This window comes from Sylvia atricapilla, chromosome Z (genome assembly GCF_009819655.1).
Source record: "Sylvia atricapilla isolate bSylAtr1 chromosome Z, bSylAtr1.pri, whole genome shotgun sequence".
Lineage (NCBI taxonomy): Eukaryota > Metazoa > Chordata > Aves > Passeriformes > Sylviidae > Sylvia > Sylvia atricapilla.
The window spans coordinates 39,751,555-39,769,362 of record NC_089174.1 but is presented as its reverse complement, the minus strand read 5'-3'; the positions used below and the strand labels follow the sequence as shown (position 1 = coordinate 39,769,362).

At 44.0% G+C, this 17,808-nt stretch overlaps 1 protein-coding gene across 1 annotated transcript; it reads right to left on the bottom strand.

Annotated features, from left to right (window-relative positions):
* Positions 1-660: 660 nt before the first annotated feature.
* CKS2 (CDC28 protein kinase regulatory subunit 2) lies at positions 661-3,615 on the bottom strand. Its single transcript, XM_066338757.1, has 3 exons — positions 3,187-3,615; positions 2,261-2,388; positions 661-1,102 (listed from the first exon to the last, which is right to left on the bottom strand). The coding sequence occupies exons 1-3, from the start codon at positions 3,243-3,245 to the stop codon at positions 1,050-1,052; spliced, it is 240 nt and encodes a 79-aa protein (XP_066194854.1). The 5' UTR covers positions 3,246-3,615; the 3' UTR covers positions 661-1,049.
* Between the last annotated feature and the right edge of the window lie 14,193 nt (positions 3,616-17,808).

Below are 17,808 nucleotides of genomic sequence, written 5' to 3'. Positions count from 1 at the left end.
CCAGCCTGGACTCCGGTGGTCACGTTCTGGAGGAAAGTATGCCTTTAGCAGAGCTCAGCAAGATTCCTAGTCAAGGTGCTTGCTTAGGACTTGGACAAGTCCTCCTCTAAGCAGGCCTAGTACAGACCAGCACTTGAGACAGACAGCTCTGGCGGCTTCTAGAGGAAAGACTACAAGGGTTCGTTTCCTCACCAGACTTTACAGGTTACTTACTTCGTCTCCATGAGAGCACACATTACACAGGCAGAGCACATACTTCAACCCTGCTTTTGTTGGCCTTCCACATTGTGCGTAACGATCATGTAACTCACCTTTGAAATGAATCCGTTACTGTCTTAAGAGTTACTCAATATATGGAAGCACCTTCTCAAAAAGTCTGTATGGCTAACTAGAGTCCCAAGAAGCCACAGTGACAATTTGGACGCAAGACAGGAAGAGCAGGCTAAAACCCCAGAGTAAAAATTACCTCGTATTGGCAAAGCTACATAAAGGAGCCTAAAAAGCCCTTTGAAATACTGAGTAGTACTCAACCCTAAGTTTATACCAAGTAATACCAGGTTCACCAAATTATTCTTGTTTTTTTGAAGTAGGTACTCTTAAAAAATGTTAGACTATGAATATTTGGTTTTTTCCAGTAAATTACAACACCAGACTCTTAAGTTTCATAAAACATTAAAAAGTTTATTTAAGTCCTCTCACTACTAAACAGTTGAAGTATTGGGTTTGAAAATACTACAGTACAGCAGAAAACATGAGCGCAAAAGTTACAGAACACTAAGAAGTGATGAGCTAATCAGAACATGCAACACAAACATCAACACAATTTAAGTCAGAGAGGCACTTACATTAACAGTAAAAGATAAAGTCATCACTCTTTGAACATCATAGCAGCCTGCTTGAAATTGCATTTGACTGAGCTTTGTTGCTGTGAATAATACAGCTCATGCACAGGTTTGGATGTATGTTTTGTAAATTTAAAGTATTCACTGAATACTACCAACATATATACATTCATATACATAGTTCCAGAAGATTCAAGAGACGATGGCTTATTTCTGCTCATCCTTTGGAAGAGGTCTTCTGAAGAGCAGAATATGTGGTTCTGTAGAAAGAAAATTAAACAACGTGTCAGTTTGTCCAAATCTTGCTTAAAGGGATTTCTTTAATCTTGAACGGTAGTTGAGTTTAGTTTCAAATAATTAGGAAGTCTAAATATGACCCCATACATAATATTAACACACCAAGATTGTAGTAATCTTACAACAGTCAAGTTTTTATTTTTATACTCAATGCTAGCAGTGTCTTAAACTTAAGGTCCTTACAGGAGGGGAGTATTGGGAAAATATGGAGTATTTTATAATGTCTCTTTTCATTAGGCTATTCAATAAACACTGTTACTGTAACTTAGATTAAAACTGCTGATACTGTCTGTTATGCACATATCGAACTCCAACAAAATCCACTTTGGTTAATACAGCCAGCTTACATTATTATCAGTCTTCGTAATTCTAAATGCTTCCAGGAAAGTCTAAAATATCAAAGGTATCCAAATCAGGGAAACACTGGAAGGGTATGCTAATTTCTTCACCTGGTTCTTCAGAAACTTGGAACTTCATGCTGCTGCAATTCATCAGTCACTCCTTACTTACTTATGTAAGGCTTGTCAATGGTAAGTTACCTAGAATGGCTGCTCCCACAATACCAACATTCTAGTTAGTAGGAGCTTTAGGACTTTGCCCCACATTAACTGAAATACTGATTTTTCAGGAGGTTCTACAGCTAGAGTTGAAACTATCCTCTAGAATTTTCAGAGGATTAATGCAGGACCTTGTTTACATGAGCATCTATTAACTTGTACAAAAAAGTAGGCGTGTCAGGTTTATGAACATAAAGGTATGTTGCTACATGAACTTCGGTTCAGTCACTACATACTCATGTTATTTAAGAACTCAAAAAAAGCCTGTTTCTATGGGCAGAGGCAGGAATACTTTCAGTGTGGTATTTTTTGCCTACAGATAAACCATATACATCTAAGATAAGACTCGCATTTTGCAAGTCTAGAAGCAGAATGTGAAAGTTGAAAATAAGGATTACATTGCCTTTATTAGAAAAGAGCTAAAGTAGCAAGAAGAGAATAACGTTCAGTAGTGAATTCTAAATGGATTCCACAGTAAGAGTTACACATCACATACTTCAGCTGAGCACCAGGCAATTGATATTTGACTTTTTCGTTTGTGTAATTTTGTTCAGATATGCTCACCTGGCTCATGGATCATATAGTGAACCCAGCCAAGGCTCTGCTGAACACCAAGTCGTCTCCACTCTTCTTCAGACATCAGATGAGATTTTGGCACTTGTTTTGAAAGTTCTCGTGGCAGCATCACATGTCTGTAGAGGTTTAGTTATTAAATGCACACACAAAATACTGCACGCTAGAAAACTGGAACAGATCTGCACTGCAAGACAGTGCACAGGTTATGAATACTCACTTTTCCTATGAAGAAAACAAGAGTACTGACTCTTGGCCTATATTTGAAGATGAAACCCGTCCCAGAATCCAGTTTAAAAGCACTTACTACTATTAAACGTTACATCTGCAAAGCAACTGCTTACTGGGAGCCAAACTGCCTTCTAGAAGAGATTTAGACCCCTTCAGACGCCAATGACAGTACACTCAGAGAAGCATGTGCTCCTGGCAACAGGCTGCTGTATCAGCTACTTGAAAAGTAAGAACTTTGGTCTTCTAAATTATTTACAATACCGCTTTCAAGTACGCCTAGAAAAGTTAAATTTTAACAGTCCCCCGTGGGCAGGGACCGACTCTGCCACAGCCCCCTCCCTGGAGTTAGCGTAGCGGATACCGCCCCTCCGCCATCACCCTGTGGCCGGGGCTTGTGTTGGCCGCTCACCGAACAATCTGGGCTAACCGAATACAGCATTCGGTCACTCATTCCCTCCGTCCCACTAGTCGAAAGCTACGCGGAAACCCCCCTTGGGGAGGCTCGGCACAGCCCCTTCCAGTTGGCCTTACGCCCTCTCTGGCTTCATTCCCCTGGCGGAGCCTCCTCATTCCCTGAGAGCAGTCCGCACACCTCGGCCAAGGCGCCTGGCCGAGCCGCCCTCCTACGGAACGGCTCTTCCTAATCCCTCCTGCTGGCCATCCCGCACTCTCCTACGGCTTCTTACCGGTACTCGTACTGCTCGTCAAAGTACTTATCGGAATAGTAGATCTGCTTGTGGGCCATGGCGGGCGGCAGCAGGTTGCAGCAGCGGTACGGGCAGCAGTCTCTAGTTCCTCCCTCAGGGTCGCCTCGCGCACTAACTGCCCCCTTCCGCGCCCCACAACGTTTGAATCCAGCGGCTCGGCTCCTATTGGCTCTCGCCGGGGCCGGCCAATCGCGTGCCACGCCGCCGCGCCGCGCCCGAGCCCGCAGTCGCGTAACTCGCGCGCTCGCCGCTCCTAACCAATCCCCAGCAGCCGCGGCGGGCGGGGGAGAGTTACGTAACGGGCGGTGGCGGTCGGTGAGAGCGGTGACGCCAGCAAGAAGCGGGGAGGCGGGGAAGGAGCGTGGGCGCTTCTGATTGGCCAGCGGCGGCCGGGGCGGGCGCGGGAGCTTTCAGCGTATGGCGGCGCGGCCGGAGTCGGGGTGGTTGCGTCCAACCTGCACATGCGCAGGTCGGCTAGGCGCTGGCCGCCGGTGCTTTGGGCTGCTCGACTCGGTCCGGCCCGGCCAGGCCTGGCTCTGCCTTGCTCGATGTGGCGGGGCTCGGCTCGGCTCGGCTCAGCTCAGCTCAGCTCAGCTCGGCTGCGCTCTGTCCCTGGTGTCCGAGGTACCTGCTTCATTCAGGGCAGCGAGAGAGTGATGCCTTCGTCCTTTTAACTAAGCGTCGTGTTCGCTTTAAAATATTGCTGTCCCCTGGCTGCCGGGCAGCTGCTTGTTAGCTCGTGGTGTCCTGGCGTGCAGCTGTCAGGAATGGTGCATCGTTTCACTGTTTCAAGGTGAAAACAGATAAAACGCGGGGTACAGGTCTGCCCAGAGCAGGGTGGGAACTGTGGACAGGATTTCAGTTTACAAACATCCTTACCCAGCGAAACAAACCATCAGGTGCTTTCCGGGAATATGTGCATTGCAGGCCGCCACGGTTTGCTAAGAGGCACTGCAGCTCCCCAGATAAGAGTGCCATTTCTGCCCAGTGGGATGAGATAAGCGGGGTGGGAACGTGGCCAGAAAGTGCTCTCACGGTTGCTTTCATAGAGTCATGGAGCCACAGAGTGGCTGGAAGGGGCCTGAAAGGTTATGTGGTTCCAACTCCCCACCATGGATAGGGACACCTTTCGCCAGACCGGGTTGCTCAGCCTCATCCATTGCTGGCCCAGAACACGCCCTGGCATGGGGCATCCACGGCCTCCCCGGGGAGCCTGTTCAGTGCTTCACACCCTTGCAGTAAAGAATTTCTTAATGTCAACCCTAGATTTCCCCTTATGCTCAATGGCCCCTGCCTGTGGTGTGCTCTTCTCTCCTCTCCTTGCTGGGCCTCTGCAGAAAGAAGGAGGTAAGACTCTAAAGAAGTTTCTGCTTCCTTGGTGCTGCCAGAAACATGGGTACTGCCCGTGGTTATGTAATGCATCTGTCTGAAAACAGTTCTGATGGAGAAAAAAACAAATAAAGCCGTGTGATACATGACTGCTGATACATATGTGTGGGTAAGAGGCGATTTTTTAAGCTGCATTGTTTCTACTGGCACTGCAGCTTGTCTTAAACAATAAAGTTTATGCCAGTCTCACACCATGCAACCATTAAAAGGAGTGCTTATCATAATCTAGCAGTAATATTTTTTTCTTAATTTGACTGAATATTGGAGCTTGTCGGGCACAGGTCATTTACAGGCAAAATGAAGTGGTTTTGAATTGGTGTAGCTAAATGTGTGAAATTCATGTAACAGAGGAATATATATTACAGTATAATTGTAAAAGTACAAACCACCTACAAGTTTTCTAAAGTTTGGTTGGATTATTTGAAATAGAGAGTTTTGGAGTTTTTTAGTTTCATTTCAGGCAGCACATCTGTTAACTGTTACTTGAGGCAGAACATACACAATGATTTCTGTTAGGAATGTCATTGTGTAATAGTGGGAAAAAAAGATTAAACCACCACCATAGGTTCTGCTGGATGAAAGACATTTCCTCTTCTTTTATAAACTTTCAGTTATAACTCTCATACACACTGAGCACGAGATAAATTTGATTTTTATGTAAGGCTATGTGTAAGCCTTCCTCCTCTGAGTTAGGTCAGAAGTGAAAGGAACATCATGCTCTTGACCTGCAAGTTAAAGAGCCAGAGCAGTCATTGTTTTTGTAGACTTCAGCAAGGCTTTTGGCTCTAGGTTATATCTTCAAAGAGAAGCAGTTGATGTATGGATTGGGTGTGCAGACAATGACCTCAGGTAAAGGGCCAGGCCCAGAGGATGGTAACACATGGCACGAGTCCAGTTGGAGACCACTGAGCAGAGGTGTGTCCCAGGGTTCAAAATGGGCCCTGAGCCTTTTTAACATCTTCATTAATGACCTGCACAGTGGGGCAGAGTGTACTCCTGGCAAGTTTGCAGGTGAAACCTACCTGGGAGGAGTAACTGAGGAACCACAGGGTTGTGCTCCTAGGTCAAGGAACTGCAGAAACGGGCGGAGAGGAGCTTCATGAAGTTGAGGGGAGCAAGTGGAATAAGGTGAACAGCAAAGTCCTGCACCTATGAAAGAACAACCACAGGCACCAGTATGTGCTGGGTACTCCCCAGCTGGCAATGTTTTTCAGTAAAGGACTTGAGAATGCTGATAAACACTGAGCTGAATGTGACCCAGCACTGTGTCCTTGCAGTAAGGATTGCTAGCAGTGCCCTGGGCAGCAGTAGGACGAGTGCTACCAGCAGGTTGAGGGAGGTGATCCTGCTGTTCCATACAGCACAAGCGGGGCCTCTGCTGGAGCGCAAGAGAAAGGTGCTAGGGGGAGTTCAATGAAGGGCTATAAGGATGAAAACCTGTGTGTGAAACCTGAAGGCAGGATGCAAAGAAGACCAGAACTAAACTCCTTGCAGTGATGCCCAGTGATAGGACCAGAGGCAGAGGACACAAACTGAAACATGGGATGTTCCTTATGAACATCAGGAAGTCTTTTTTACTGTGAGGCAGATGGGACACTGGAAGAGAGCTGCTGGAGTCTCCCAGCTTTGGAGACCTTCCAAAGCGATCTGGACAGGATTCTGGGGTGTAGGTGACCCTGCTTGAGCAAGGATGTCAGACCACATGACATCCAGGGGTCCAGCCTCAGCCACACTGTGGTACTGTGTGAAACAGGGCTCTTCATCACTGTCTTCAGGATACTGTTACTCACAAGGCTGTGTCAGTCACATTGCAAAGAAGGAAATAAACTGTTCTGTACAGTGTGAAGAGAACAAAAATGCTTGAACTTTGTCAAGGCAGCTTTGTGCTATACCTTAGGAAACATTTCCTACCAGTACGTAATTTAAATGTTTTAGAACATTTCAGGACAAAAAAATGTTTTCTGCAGTAATGTGTTAGGTAAAGCTGATCCTGTCTCTGGTCAGTGGTTTCTTTGAGACCTGCTTTCTATGGGTCTGTGTCAGTTTTGCTTTCCCACTGCAACTTTTGCAAATACGGAGTATAGAACAATTTTTTTTTTTTTTTCTCTCCAGTGCTCTAGAATGACCTTTTAACTGTAATTGTTACACGTTTTCATATTCAAAGAAGTTAGTTTCTGGAATTAAGATTATCAAGTGGTGAATTGAATCCTCACTCCAAAACTTCAGAACCAGGTCAGAAGTCAGTGAGACCACAAATACGCATATCTATTAGATAAAAACTGCTGAGAAACTTTATCATACACTTTTGCCTCAGCATGTTGAAGGCATGTATTAAAGCATTTATCAAAGAAGCACAGACTAAAAAGTATTCCACATAGCCTTAGGGGGCTATAGGTTTCTTAGGAGAAATGTGAGCAAGCTGCGCAACTGGAATGTAAGCTCCAGCTCAGAGACCTGTCTGATTAGGGTGGCAGCTATGATTAGGTTGCTGTTGAAACACAAGATAAAATGACAGAACACAAAGAGAATATTCTTGAGCTTCCCTCTCCTGTAGCTGTAACACAAGCACATATAAAATCAAGCACTGGTATTCTGCACTCTGTATGTGAACAGCATGACTGTAGTGAGCATAGAGATTCTTCAGAACTAAAGATGGACTATGAGCATTATTGTGAAAGGTGATTTTGTGTATCTAGATAGTGTCAGATTTAAATTCTCTGTGTAACCTATTTGCTTGTGAGTAAGGCCATCCACAGAGATATGTGGGCTATGATCAAACTGTTACAATGAAGGGCCTATGTACACCTTAACTATTCTGTATACAAAGTTCAGGATATAAGTTTTGGTAGATGAAAATATTTTCTGTGCTTGTTTTCAGAAGGGGGAGATGAAAAATTTCCCATCTGTGTTGTGCATAGTAGTCTCTGCAGCTTTTCCTGTTTAGTTATGTGAGACATTAAACAAAAAAAAAGTTATATGTGCTTTTACTGTGCTTCAGTTTTCAAATGTGTCCTTATAAAACACTAATGTCAGATGCTTGAATGTCTTTTTCTGAATAGAACAGCAAGATCAGAGTCTAGGAACCTTTTGTACTGTCTTCATGAGTCATAATCATATACACAATAACTTTTGAGTAATTTGAATGTGAATCACATTCATAGCACATACTGATGAACTGTTATCTGTCGGTTTATATTTTCAATGTTTCTTATGGAAACAGGGCTTCCATAATTGTACTTCTCATCAGTTTTGATCCTTAACTAGCTTTTGAACCTATTGGCTCAGACTTAAAGGCTGATAAATTGTTGCAGGTTTCATGGTAACAGGCAGACAAATAGAGAACAACTCTGATGGGATATGATGTTACAGTTAAGCTTGCACCTTAGTAGAACCTACATAGAGAATCTACATGGGGAAAAGAAAAGCTTTGCATAAATGCTTTAGGGGTGAATATCTTTCAGCATGTGGTGTACATGCCTTCTGAGACTGTAGAGCCACAAACCATGAGTCAGTAGAAAACCAGTCTCACTTAATTCTTATATTCAGTAAGGTAACTTTCTATTTGCTGATTTTATTTTCTGGCTTTATATAGTGTTTGCCTAGTATTCCACAACCCTGGTAGTCCTCAAAGCAATCTCAGGCTGTCTGTATGTGTAGTACTAACAGTATTTGTCTCTGAAGGTTTGATCTTCAGAATTGACCTCAGTTTAGGTAGTTAAATTTGAATTTACTGCCTTACTTAATTTGAAGGACTTTATAAAATTGTTGAGTTATTGTGTGCTAATTGACATCCTTTAGTAAATACAGAAGATGGATTATTTTTGTTTGTTATAGTTCACACAAAATTGTGGAGAGACTAAAGAATGATGCTGTGTTTTGGTGGTCTAGGTGACTATGAATAAAACAATGTAAGTGTTGAGAATAATCCAGTTGAATTGCTGAGGATTGCTCTCTGAGAGAGGATAAACTCACTGAAAAAATTGAGCCAATTTTGATGCACGCTCCATGGAGTACCTATGGTGGCTCAAGAATTGTGTTTTGAAGGTGTTCTTGAATAGATTATTGAATAAATTATTCCCAAGTCATAGAAGTGCCCATCTTGCAGGATGAGTATAGAAATATAGATGAGTATATGGAATGTCTGTGATCCATTCCAGAAGACCAGAAGCTGGCCAATTCACAAAAAGGGTGGGAAGGAGGATCCTGGTAATTATAGACCAGTCAGCCTGACCCCAGTACCCAGTAAGGTAATGGAGCAGTTTATATTGAGTGTCATCACAGAGAGGATGGCCCGGGTATCAGACCCAGCCAGCACGGGTTTAGGAGGGGTAGGTCGTGTTAGACCAACCTGGTCTCCTTTTATGACCAGGTGACCTGCCTGGTGGATGCAGGAAGGGCTGTGGATGTTGTCTGTTTGGACTTCAGCAAGGCCTTTGACACTGTCTCCCACAGCACACTCCTGGAAAAGCTGGCAGCTCATGGCTTGGACAGGAGCACTCTTTGCTGGGTCAGGAACTGGCTGGATGGCTGAGCCCAGAGAGTGGTAGGGAACGGGGCTGTATCCAGCTGGAAGCTGATCACCAGTGTGTTCCTCAGGGGGCTGTGCTGGGGCCAGTTCTGTTCAATACTTTTATTCATGACATGGATGAGAGTATTGAGTCTTTCATTAGTAAATTTACAGTCAACACTAAGCTGGGAGCATGTGTTGATCTGTTGGAAGATAGGAGGGCTCTGCAGAGGGACCTGGAATGGTTGGATGGATGTGCAGAGTCTAACAAGATGAAGTTTAATAAGTCCAAGTGCCAAGTCCTGCACTCTGGCCACAATAACCCCTGCGATGCTCTAGGCTGGGGATGGTGTGGCTGAACAGTGCCCAGGCAGAAAGGGACCTGCGGGTTCTGGTGACAGCAGCTGAACAGGAGCCACCAATGTGCCCTAGTGGCCAAGAGGGCCAATGGCATCCTGGCCTGGATCAGGAATGGTGTGGCCAGCAGGAGCAGGGAGGTCATTCTTCCCCTGTGCTGGGCACTGTGAGGCCACACCTCGAGTGCTGTGTCCAGCTCTGGCCCCTGAGTTTAGGAAGGACATTGGGACACTCGAGCATGTCCAGAGGAGGCAATGAGGCTGGTGGAACACAAAGGGGGCTGGGACACAAAGCCCTGTGAGGAACGACTGAGGGAGCTGTGGTTGTTTAGCCTGGAGAAAAGGAGACTCAGAGGTGACCTTATGTGTCCTGGTTTGGGAAGACAGGTATCTGCTAGGGAAAGTTGGAACTTCCCTTGGAATGGAGAATGTGAACCATCACCACCACCCTTTTTCCAATTGTAATTTTTTCAGTTAAAAGCTTTTAGGCAAAAGATTTTGGAAATAGAAATAGCAGTTCTTTACTGGTATGTATAAAAAACAAACAAACAACAACAACAAAAAACCAACTACAGCATTGATAACAAAAACAGTACCAAGAACTTTGAGGACTTGCCTTCACAAAAAAACCCCCAAACCCAGGGCAGTTTGGTCTCAGTGCCTTTGTGGGATCCTCAGAGCACCAAGCTGGGAACAGTGGAAAAAGGGTCTCCATAGCTGTGGAGTGGCAGGGTGTCCCGGCAGGGCAGGGGCAGGGTCTCGGCAGGGCAGGGGGTGCAGGGTCATGCTGTAGCAGATGAGCAGCGCTGATGGAACCACGACGGCAGGGCAGGGCTGGCCCAGCTCTCACAGGGCAGCAGAGAAGCTCAGAATCCCAGGGCGAGCAGATGATGGCAGATTTCCCAAGACTGGGCTGCAGTGAAACCCTCCAGCAGGAGCACCAACCCAGCCGTGCTTTCTCCGTGAACGACGAAAACCAGACGAACTGGCTATCTGAAGCTCTGTCCTTTACCTGCCTCAAACCCCCACCCCCCTCTGAGCTTCAACCGCCCCTTTGATTTGTTAAATAGTCTTGAGTACGACATTTAGTCTCCTTGGTAACATATGGAAAAAAAATTCTTTAGAGTAAAAAGGAACAAAACCTAACCCCCAACACCTTATCACTGTCTAGAACTTCCTGAAATGTGGCTGTAGCCAGGTGGGGGTTGGTCTCTTTCTCCAGGCAGCAACTGACAGAATAAGAGGACGCAGTCTCAAGCTGAGTCAAGGGAAATTCAGATTGGATATTAGGAAAAGGTTTTTTATGGAAAGAGTGTTAAAGTACTGGAATTGTCTGCCCGGGGAGGTGGTGGAGTTACCATCCCTTGATGTTTTTAAAAAAAAACTGGATGTGGCACTTGGTTTAGTTGAGGTGTTTGGGCACAGGTTGGACTCAGTGATCTTGAAGGTCTCTTCCAACCTAATCATTCTGTGACTCTGTGATTCTGTAATTCAGATCATTGCAGAGCTTTGAGGCTAATGTTGATCTGTGTCACTTCATTGAGATTTAATTCTTTCATTCGTCTTTTATGGATCTTACGGAAGTAATGATCAGAACCTACTCAAAAGACTACAGCTTAGATCTAAAACGCAACACTTATGCGCCTGGGGGTTACACACCAGGGTGGGGGTGGCATGGAGAGCCCAGCTGAGCTGCCTCTGCACCAATACACCCAGCATGGATAACAAACAATGGAAGCCATTGGCACAGGAGGCTATGATGTAGTTATCACCATGGAAATGTGGTGGGATGACTGGAGTGCTGCAGGGGATGGCTGCAAGCTCTTCAGAAGGGACAGGTGAGGAAGGAGAGGCGGTGGGATGGCTCTGTACACTGGGGTGGGTTTTGGCCGTACAGAGCTCAGGGACAGTGAGGATAAGGCTGAGTGCCTGTGGGTGACAGTCAGAGGGATAGCAAACAGATCCTGCTGGGAGTTTGTTACAGACCACCCAGCCAGGATGAAGTGAAATATTCTCTCAGTGGATGTTTCATGATCACAAGCCCTTGTTCTTGTGGGAGACGTCAATATTTCAAATGTCATCTGGAAACCCAGCACAGTGCAGAGGAGACAGTCTGGGAGGTTCCTGCAGTGTGTGGAAGGTGACTTCCAGACACAGAAGGTAGGGGAGCTCTGCCAGACCTGCTGTTCACAGACAGAGAAGGGCTGTGGGAGATGGAGTGGTTAGAGACCATCTTGGGCACACTGGCCATGGAATGATAGAGTTTCTCTATTCTTGGTGAAGTAAGGAAGGGGATTAATAGCACCTCTGCCCTTGGACTTGTAGAGGGCAGAGTTTGGCCTGTTCAGGACATTGGTTCAGAGAGTCCCTCAGGAAACTGCCCTTGAAAACAAAGGGGTTTAAAAACGCTTGACAGACTTTAAGAAGGAAATCTTAAAGGTGCAGGAGCAGGCCATCACTGTTTGCTAAAAGGCAAGCGGGCAGAGAAGACCAGCCTGAAGAAGAAACTTTCACTGAAACTCATGGAATAAAAGAAATTTTATGACCTTTGGAAGAGGGAGCCTGCAACTCCATGCTGACAGAGAGTACAGTGTTGTAGCTGTTGTTAGGTCATGTAGAGAGAAAATTAGAAAGGCAAAAGCCCAGCTAAAACTCATTCTGGCCAGTGCTGTGAAAGAGAATAAAAACTGTTTTTATAAATACATTATAAGAGACCCAAGGAAAACCTGCATCATTTATTGGATGTGGGGCAAAAAATTATCTCCAAGGATGATGAAAAGGCTAGGTTGCGTGATTCCATCTTTGCCTCAGTTATTAACAGTAAGACCAGCTATCCTCAGGGCAGCCAGCCCTGGTAGTCAGGGATGGGGAGCAGAATAGACACCATGCACTCCAGGAGGGAGTAGTTAATGACCTGCTGTGCCACTTGGACAATCACAGGTGTATGGGACTGGATGGGATTCTCCCAAGCGTACTGAGGGAGTGGAGGAAGAGCTCACCAAGCCACACTCCATCATTTATCATCAGTCCTGTTAACAAGGCCCTGACAACTGGGGACTGGCCAGTGGGATGTCCATCTACAGGAACCTTTGTAAGGAGAATCCAGGGAATACAGGCCTGAGAAGGTTATGAAACACCTCAAGTGCCATCACACAACACATAGAGGATAGATGGGGATTGGGCCCATCCAGTGTGGGTTTAGGAAAGGAAGGTTCTGCATGACCACCTTTTATGACCAGCTGAACAGCCCCATGGATGAGGGAAAGACTGTGGATGCTGTCTTCCTGGACTTCACCAAAGCCTTTACACTGTCTCCCAGAGCATTCTCCTGGAGAATCTGGCAGCCCATGGCTTGGACAAGGACTCTGTTTACTGAGTTAAAGCAAAGACTGAACCCAGAGAGTGATGGTGAATGGAGTTACACCCAGTTGGTGGCCTGTCACTTATTGGGGTTCCTCAGATCTCTGTATTGGTGCTTCTCCTATTTAACATCTTTATCTGGGTCCGAGGGGATTGAATGCACCCTTGGTAAATTTGTAGATGACACCAAAGATGGTGTAGATGACACCAGTGGGCAGGAGAGTTGATTTTCTGGAGGGTAGGAAGGTTCTGCAGAGAAACCTGAATAGGCTAGATTGATAGGCAGAGGCCAATTCCATGAGATTCAACTAGGTGAAGTGATGGGTCCTTGTGTTGCAACTGCAGGCAGTGATACTGGCTGGGGTCAAAGTGGCTGGAAAGCAGGTCAGTGGAAAGGAGCCTGGGGGTGCTGGTCGACAGTGGCTGAACCTGAGCCAGCTGTACCCATGTGGCCAAGAAGGCCAATGGCATCCTGGTCTGTATCAGCAACAGTGTGGCCAAGAGGACCAGGGCACTGACCCCCTGAACTTGGCACCAATGAGGCCACACCTTGAGTTTTTTTTGTTCAGTTGGCCCCTCACAACAAGAAAGGCATTGAGGTGCTGGAGCATGTCCAGAGAAAGGCAGTGGAGCTAATGAAGGGTCTGGAACCCAAGTCCTGTGAGGAGCAGCTGAGGGAGCTGGGATTGTTTAGCCTGGAGGCTCAGAGGAAGCCTTATCCTTCTCTAGAACTGGCTGACTGGAGGGTGTAGCCAGCGTAGGGTCAGCCTCTTCTCCCAGGCAACCAGTGACAGGACAAGAGGACACAGGCTCCAAGTGTGCCAGGTGAGGTTCAGGTTGGACATCAGTAAGAGTTTCTTCATGGAAAGGGTTATGTAGCCATTGGAATGGCTCCCCAGGGAGGGGGGGAAGTCACCAACCCTGGAGCTGTTCAAGAAACAACTGGACATGGCACTTAGTTCTGTGGTTTGGTTGACAACATCAGCTTCTGTCAAAGGTCAGACTCAATGGTCTTGAAGGTCTTTTCTAACCTTAATGTTTCTGATTCAATTCCCATGTTAAACAAAAACAATAATGCAGATTTAGTGGATGATTTCCATAGCAACCAATGCTCATATAACACATTCAGGATGATACTGTGTAATAACTGGAGAATCAAGCAGAAGAAGATTCTGTCAAATGAGGCACAGTCCTGCTCAGATTTTTTCCTGGAGGCTGTATAACATTGCAGTGTCTTAGAGTGCATCAAGGGCAAAAAATCTGCAGTGGAGAGTTCTTCAGTTACTGGATATTTTTCATACTTTCATAAAGTGTTTAAATACTTTAAGTAAGATTTTATTTAAACCTTAATATGCCAGTGCTAGACCTGAGAAAAGATTGTTTTAGCCAAACTTATCTTTTCAGCTTTCTTTAGTGGTTGCCATCTGTAATGGAAGAGTGTATGAGTTGGAAAAGTGTTGTGATGACACATTCCCAGTTTAGTCTAGATTCTGATGAGGGATATCTTTGCCCATATAAATTTTTGCTTCATGAATTTTCAGGTTGTCTTTGGGCCAAATGTCTTCTCTCCACCGTATCTTGTTGCAAGGAGTTCCATGGTGGAACAAGTTCCTTTATGAGAAGAGGCATTTTTAAAATTTATGTTAGATCTGCCACATGCTGGGTTTTGCATTGACAAAGCCTGTGAATGTTAATTCATTGTCCCAGATGTTTGTAGTTTCAAGAGGTAGTGCATATATTCTACAGGATTATAGGCTAAGATTTTGATTTTGAGCTAAATGCATTGATATTTCCCCACCCCCTTAAATAAATATTGCTCATTGACTTCTGAAGTCAAATGTTTAAAATGTATCACTTATAAATTTTGTACATACACAGGAGTGGAAAAAAGTGTTTATGAGCTGAAAATACATCTATTTGCAAGGATTATAAAAGTTGCCTTAAGTGTTATTTGGTTGAAGTGGTAAAAGATCGCAGAATACAAATGAAATCAAACAAAATCTGAGTAAACCACATACATAAAAATATTTTTTATCATGGTTGTTGTTACAGTTCAAGGTTCAAAATAGCCACTGGAGGGCTCACTGATCTTACAGTAAATGACAAGCTTATCTTTCAAAGACAGTACTTGTGCGTTTTGGTTAAGGCAGTATTAATTGGTGTGCTCCCATTTGAAGACTGGATGATAATGGAATTTTTGAAGATAATGCTTAGGGAACACCTACATTTTCATCTCAAGGAATAACAGTTCTTTGGCTTATTACCTGTGTCACAGTGTGGGAACATTTACAAAAGTTTGGAAGGCAGGAGGATCCAAATCTCATAAAATGAACATAAAGCACCAGAGTTCCCACTCCCTTACAATAAAAATGTAAAATGTCTTCCTGTCAGACAACAGGGTTTCCCCATTTTGAGGAGCCACCTACACACATGACAGAATTTCCCTTCCCTTCTCCACTGTGTGTGGCACCAGAGCTTCAGTGATGAGTCAGGCCTAGGGCTGTGGTCGTTTTTGGACTACTGGTAGTAGAACTGGGATCAAATGCAACACAGTATGAGAATGGATTATAAAGAATAGAGACAGTGCTGCAGACAGTCTCATCCCTGATAAGTTGCAGCTGTGTAAGATGGTGAACAGCTTTGAAGGAAGAAGAAGCATGGAATGTTAATGTTGACCAGTCACAAAAGGGTAAAAGGCCATACAGGTGTTACACATGTGAGAAGGGTATAAAAGGTTGTACTGTGGAATAATAAAGTGCTGATGCTTGAAATCATACATCATGTCAGTGGTGAGTCTTCCATCATGACATGTTTAATTAGTGTCAGTTTCTCCTGGAACGTTGAATCAAGCTTTACTTAATTGGAGTTAAACAGAATTTAGTTTTCAGAGACATTGGGAACAATTAATTCTGCTTTCTTCCACTAATATTTTTGTATTTTCCCTAGGCTGAATCTTTCCTTTGTCTTTTTGAGTTTTAAATAGCCTTCTTGGATATGTACTGTGTTATCCTATCACTGATACAATGAATGGAGTTAAATGATTTGTATTTATTATGAGTAATAACAGCAGTTTGTATTTATTTTGAGCAGTGAAACAGCAGTTTCACTGTTCCACTGTTCTGTGGGATATGCATGTGCTCTATGAAATACACTGTTCCTGAAGTGATTTTGATTTGTGATTTGCCGTTATTTTATTCTTTCTGTTCCCGTGAGAATATATTATATCAGAACTTCACTCGGACTGTTGCTTTACTGTAAGGAAACTCATCTAATTTGTTGTTCTCCAGTGGTCATTTTCAGCTAAGCCTATTTCAAAGTATTTGCTTTGCACTGAGTAGCTGATGCATTTTCCCTCTTGAATCTCCAAGGCCTGGCTAGGTTTAGATCTTTGTGCCAAGAGTGGGGAGCTGCCAAGGCATGGAATATACCCATGGCAGGACCTTCAAGGTTAACAACCCCAGGCCCATGGAGTGAGTCACATCTGGGATCAGGTGAAGGAGAAGGCTCTCAGTTTGAGGTTCCAACTACAAGGTTTATTGTAGCTGAAGGGTCCAGGGAGAGAGAGCAACAAACATAGGGAAACAGGGTCTTTTAAGCAGGGATGGAACAAGGGGTGGGTACAATACAGCAACCAATCACCGTCCAGCAGGGGAGGATCACAGGGAGTGGCTTACAAGGTTATGACCAATGAGGGAATACAGAGGGAGGGTACAAAGCCAAGGAACCAACAGGGTGCGGAGGAGAGTTGAATTTTCTAGAACAGGCCATGGGGGGGGGGAAGGAATCAATCATTGATCAACAGATAAAGGAGGGAACAAGTAGCTATTTGAATTCTTTCCCATGATTTTGGTTCCTGCATTTTGCAAGCTAATTCTGTAATCTTTTTTTTTATTCCTTGCTTATATATGTCCACTTTGAGTCTTCCTTGTGACTCCCCTCTTCCTTTATTTTAGATACTGAAAAGTCATCTGTTGCAGGGGATACACAAAATTCTGATTTTTGTCTTGGCAGGTGAACTTCTTTTAAAATTCACAAAGAAATATACATATTTTTGGTTTCTTAGTTCTCAACTCCTTTCCACCTTCCATCAGCTTTTAAATCATTAATGTAAAGAAAAATATTTAGCCGTTAAAATCTTCCATTATACATTATTATGCAGTATCTATACAGAAAATAATTTAACAGTTATAACAGTTATAGATGGGAAGAAGATTCTACCTGGAAATACATTTTATTCAAATCTGTCTTTCTTCTTCTCAGACTAAAAACATTCATCAAATTCTTCTTTGCATTCCATTCATGACATGTGTGCATGGGGCCATCTTACAAATTGGATACAAAACAAGCCTTTTTCAGATAACCTCTAAAAATGGCATATTTTAGAAATATGCTCAATTTGAAATGTTTTCTTGTTTTAACAGGTGTATCCCTTTATGTAATGAACAGATTGCCTCTGCCATAACCTATTAATAATCCAGTGAATATCCTTGAAGTCTTCCTTGGCTGTACTTGAATATTAGGTCATTATATGCATGCATGTGCAGACTTACCTTAAAAAAATAAAGAAAAAAATCAGCCAAGTCACAGAAGAGAACCAGGCAAACTGATTCATCTTGCTTTACAGGTATTAAAACTTAGTGCCTTTTTGTATTTTTAGCAGAATATTAGTGGTGTTGTCATGGATATCCTGTTTTGCCATCTTGCAGTTGTGCTAAAAATGGGATTTTTCCTTCCCACCTCTTAACTATTCATATGAATGCGATTGAAATCAGTGAAAAGTCTTTAGCCATCTCAGCAGATGTTGGACTAAAATGTAAGTGAACAACACAATATCAGCACATGCTTTATTTCATAATATTTTTCTAGTATTGCTACATCTTATTCCACTGTTGAAAATTAGATGCCTGTTGTGATCTTTCCCTCATGCTGGAGCATACCTAATTCCTGCCTTCAGCTGCCTTAGTCTAGTAGTGCAACTCCTGCACCTTG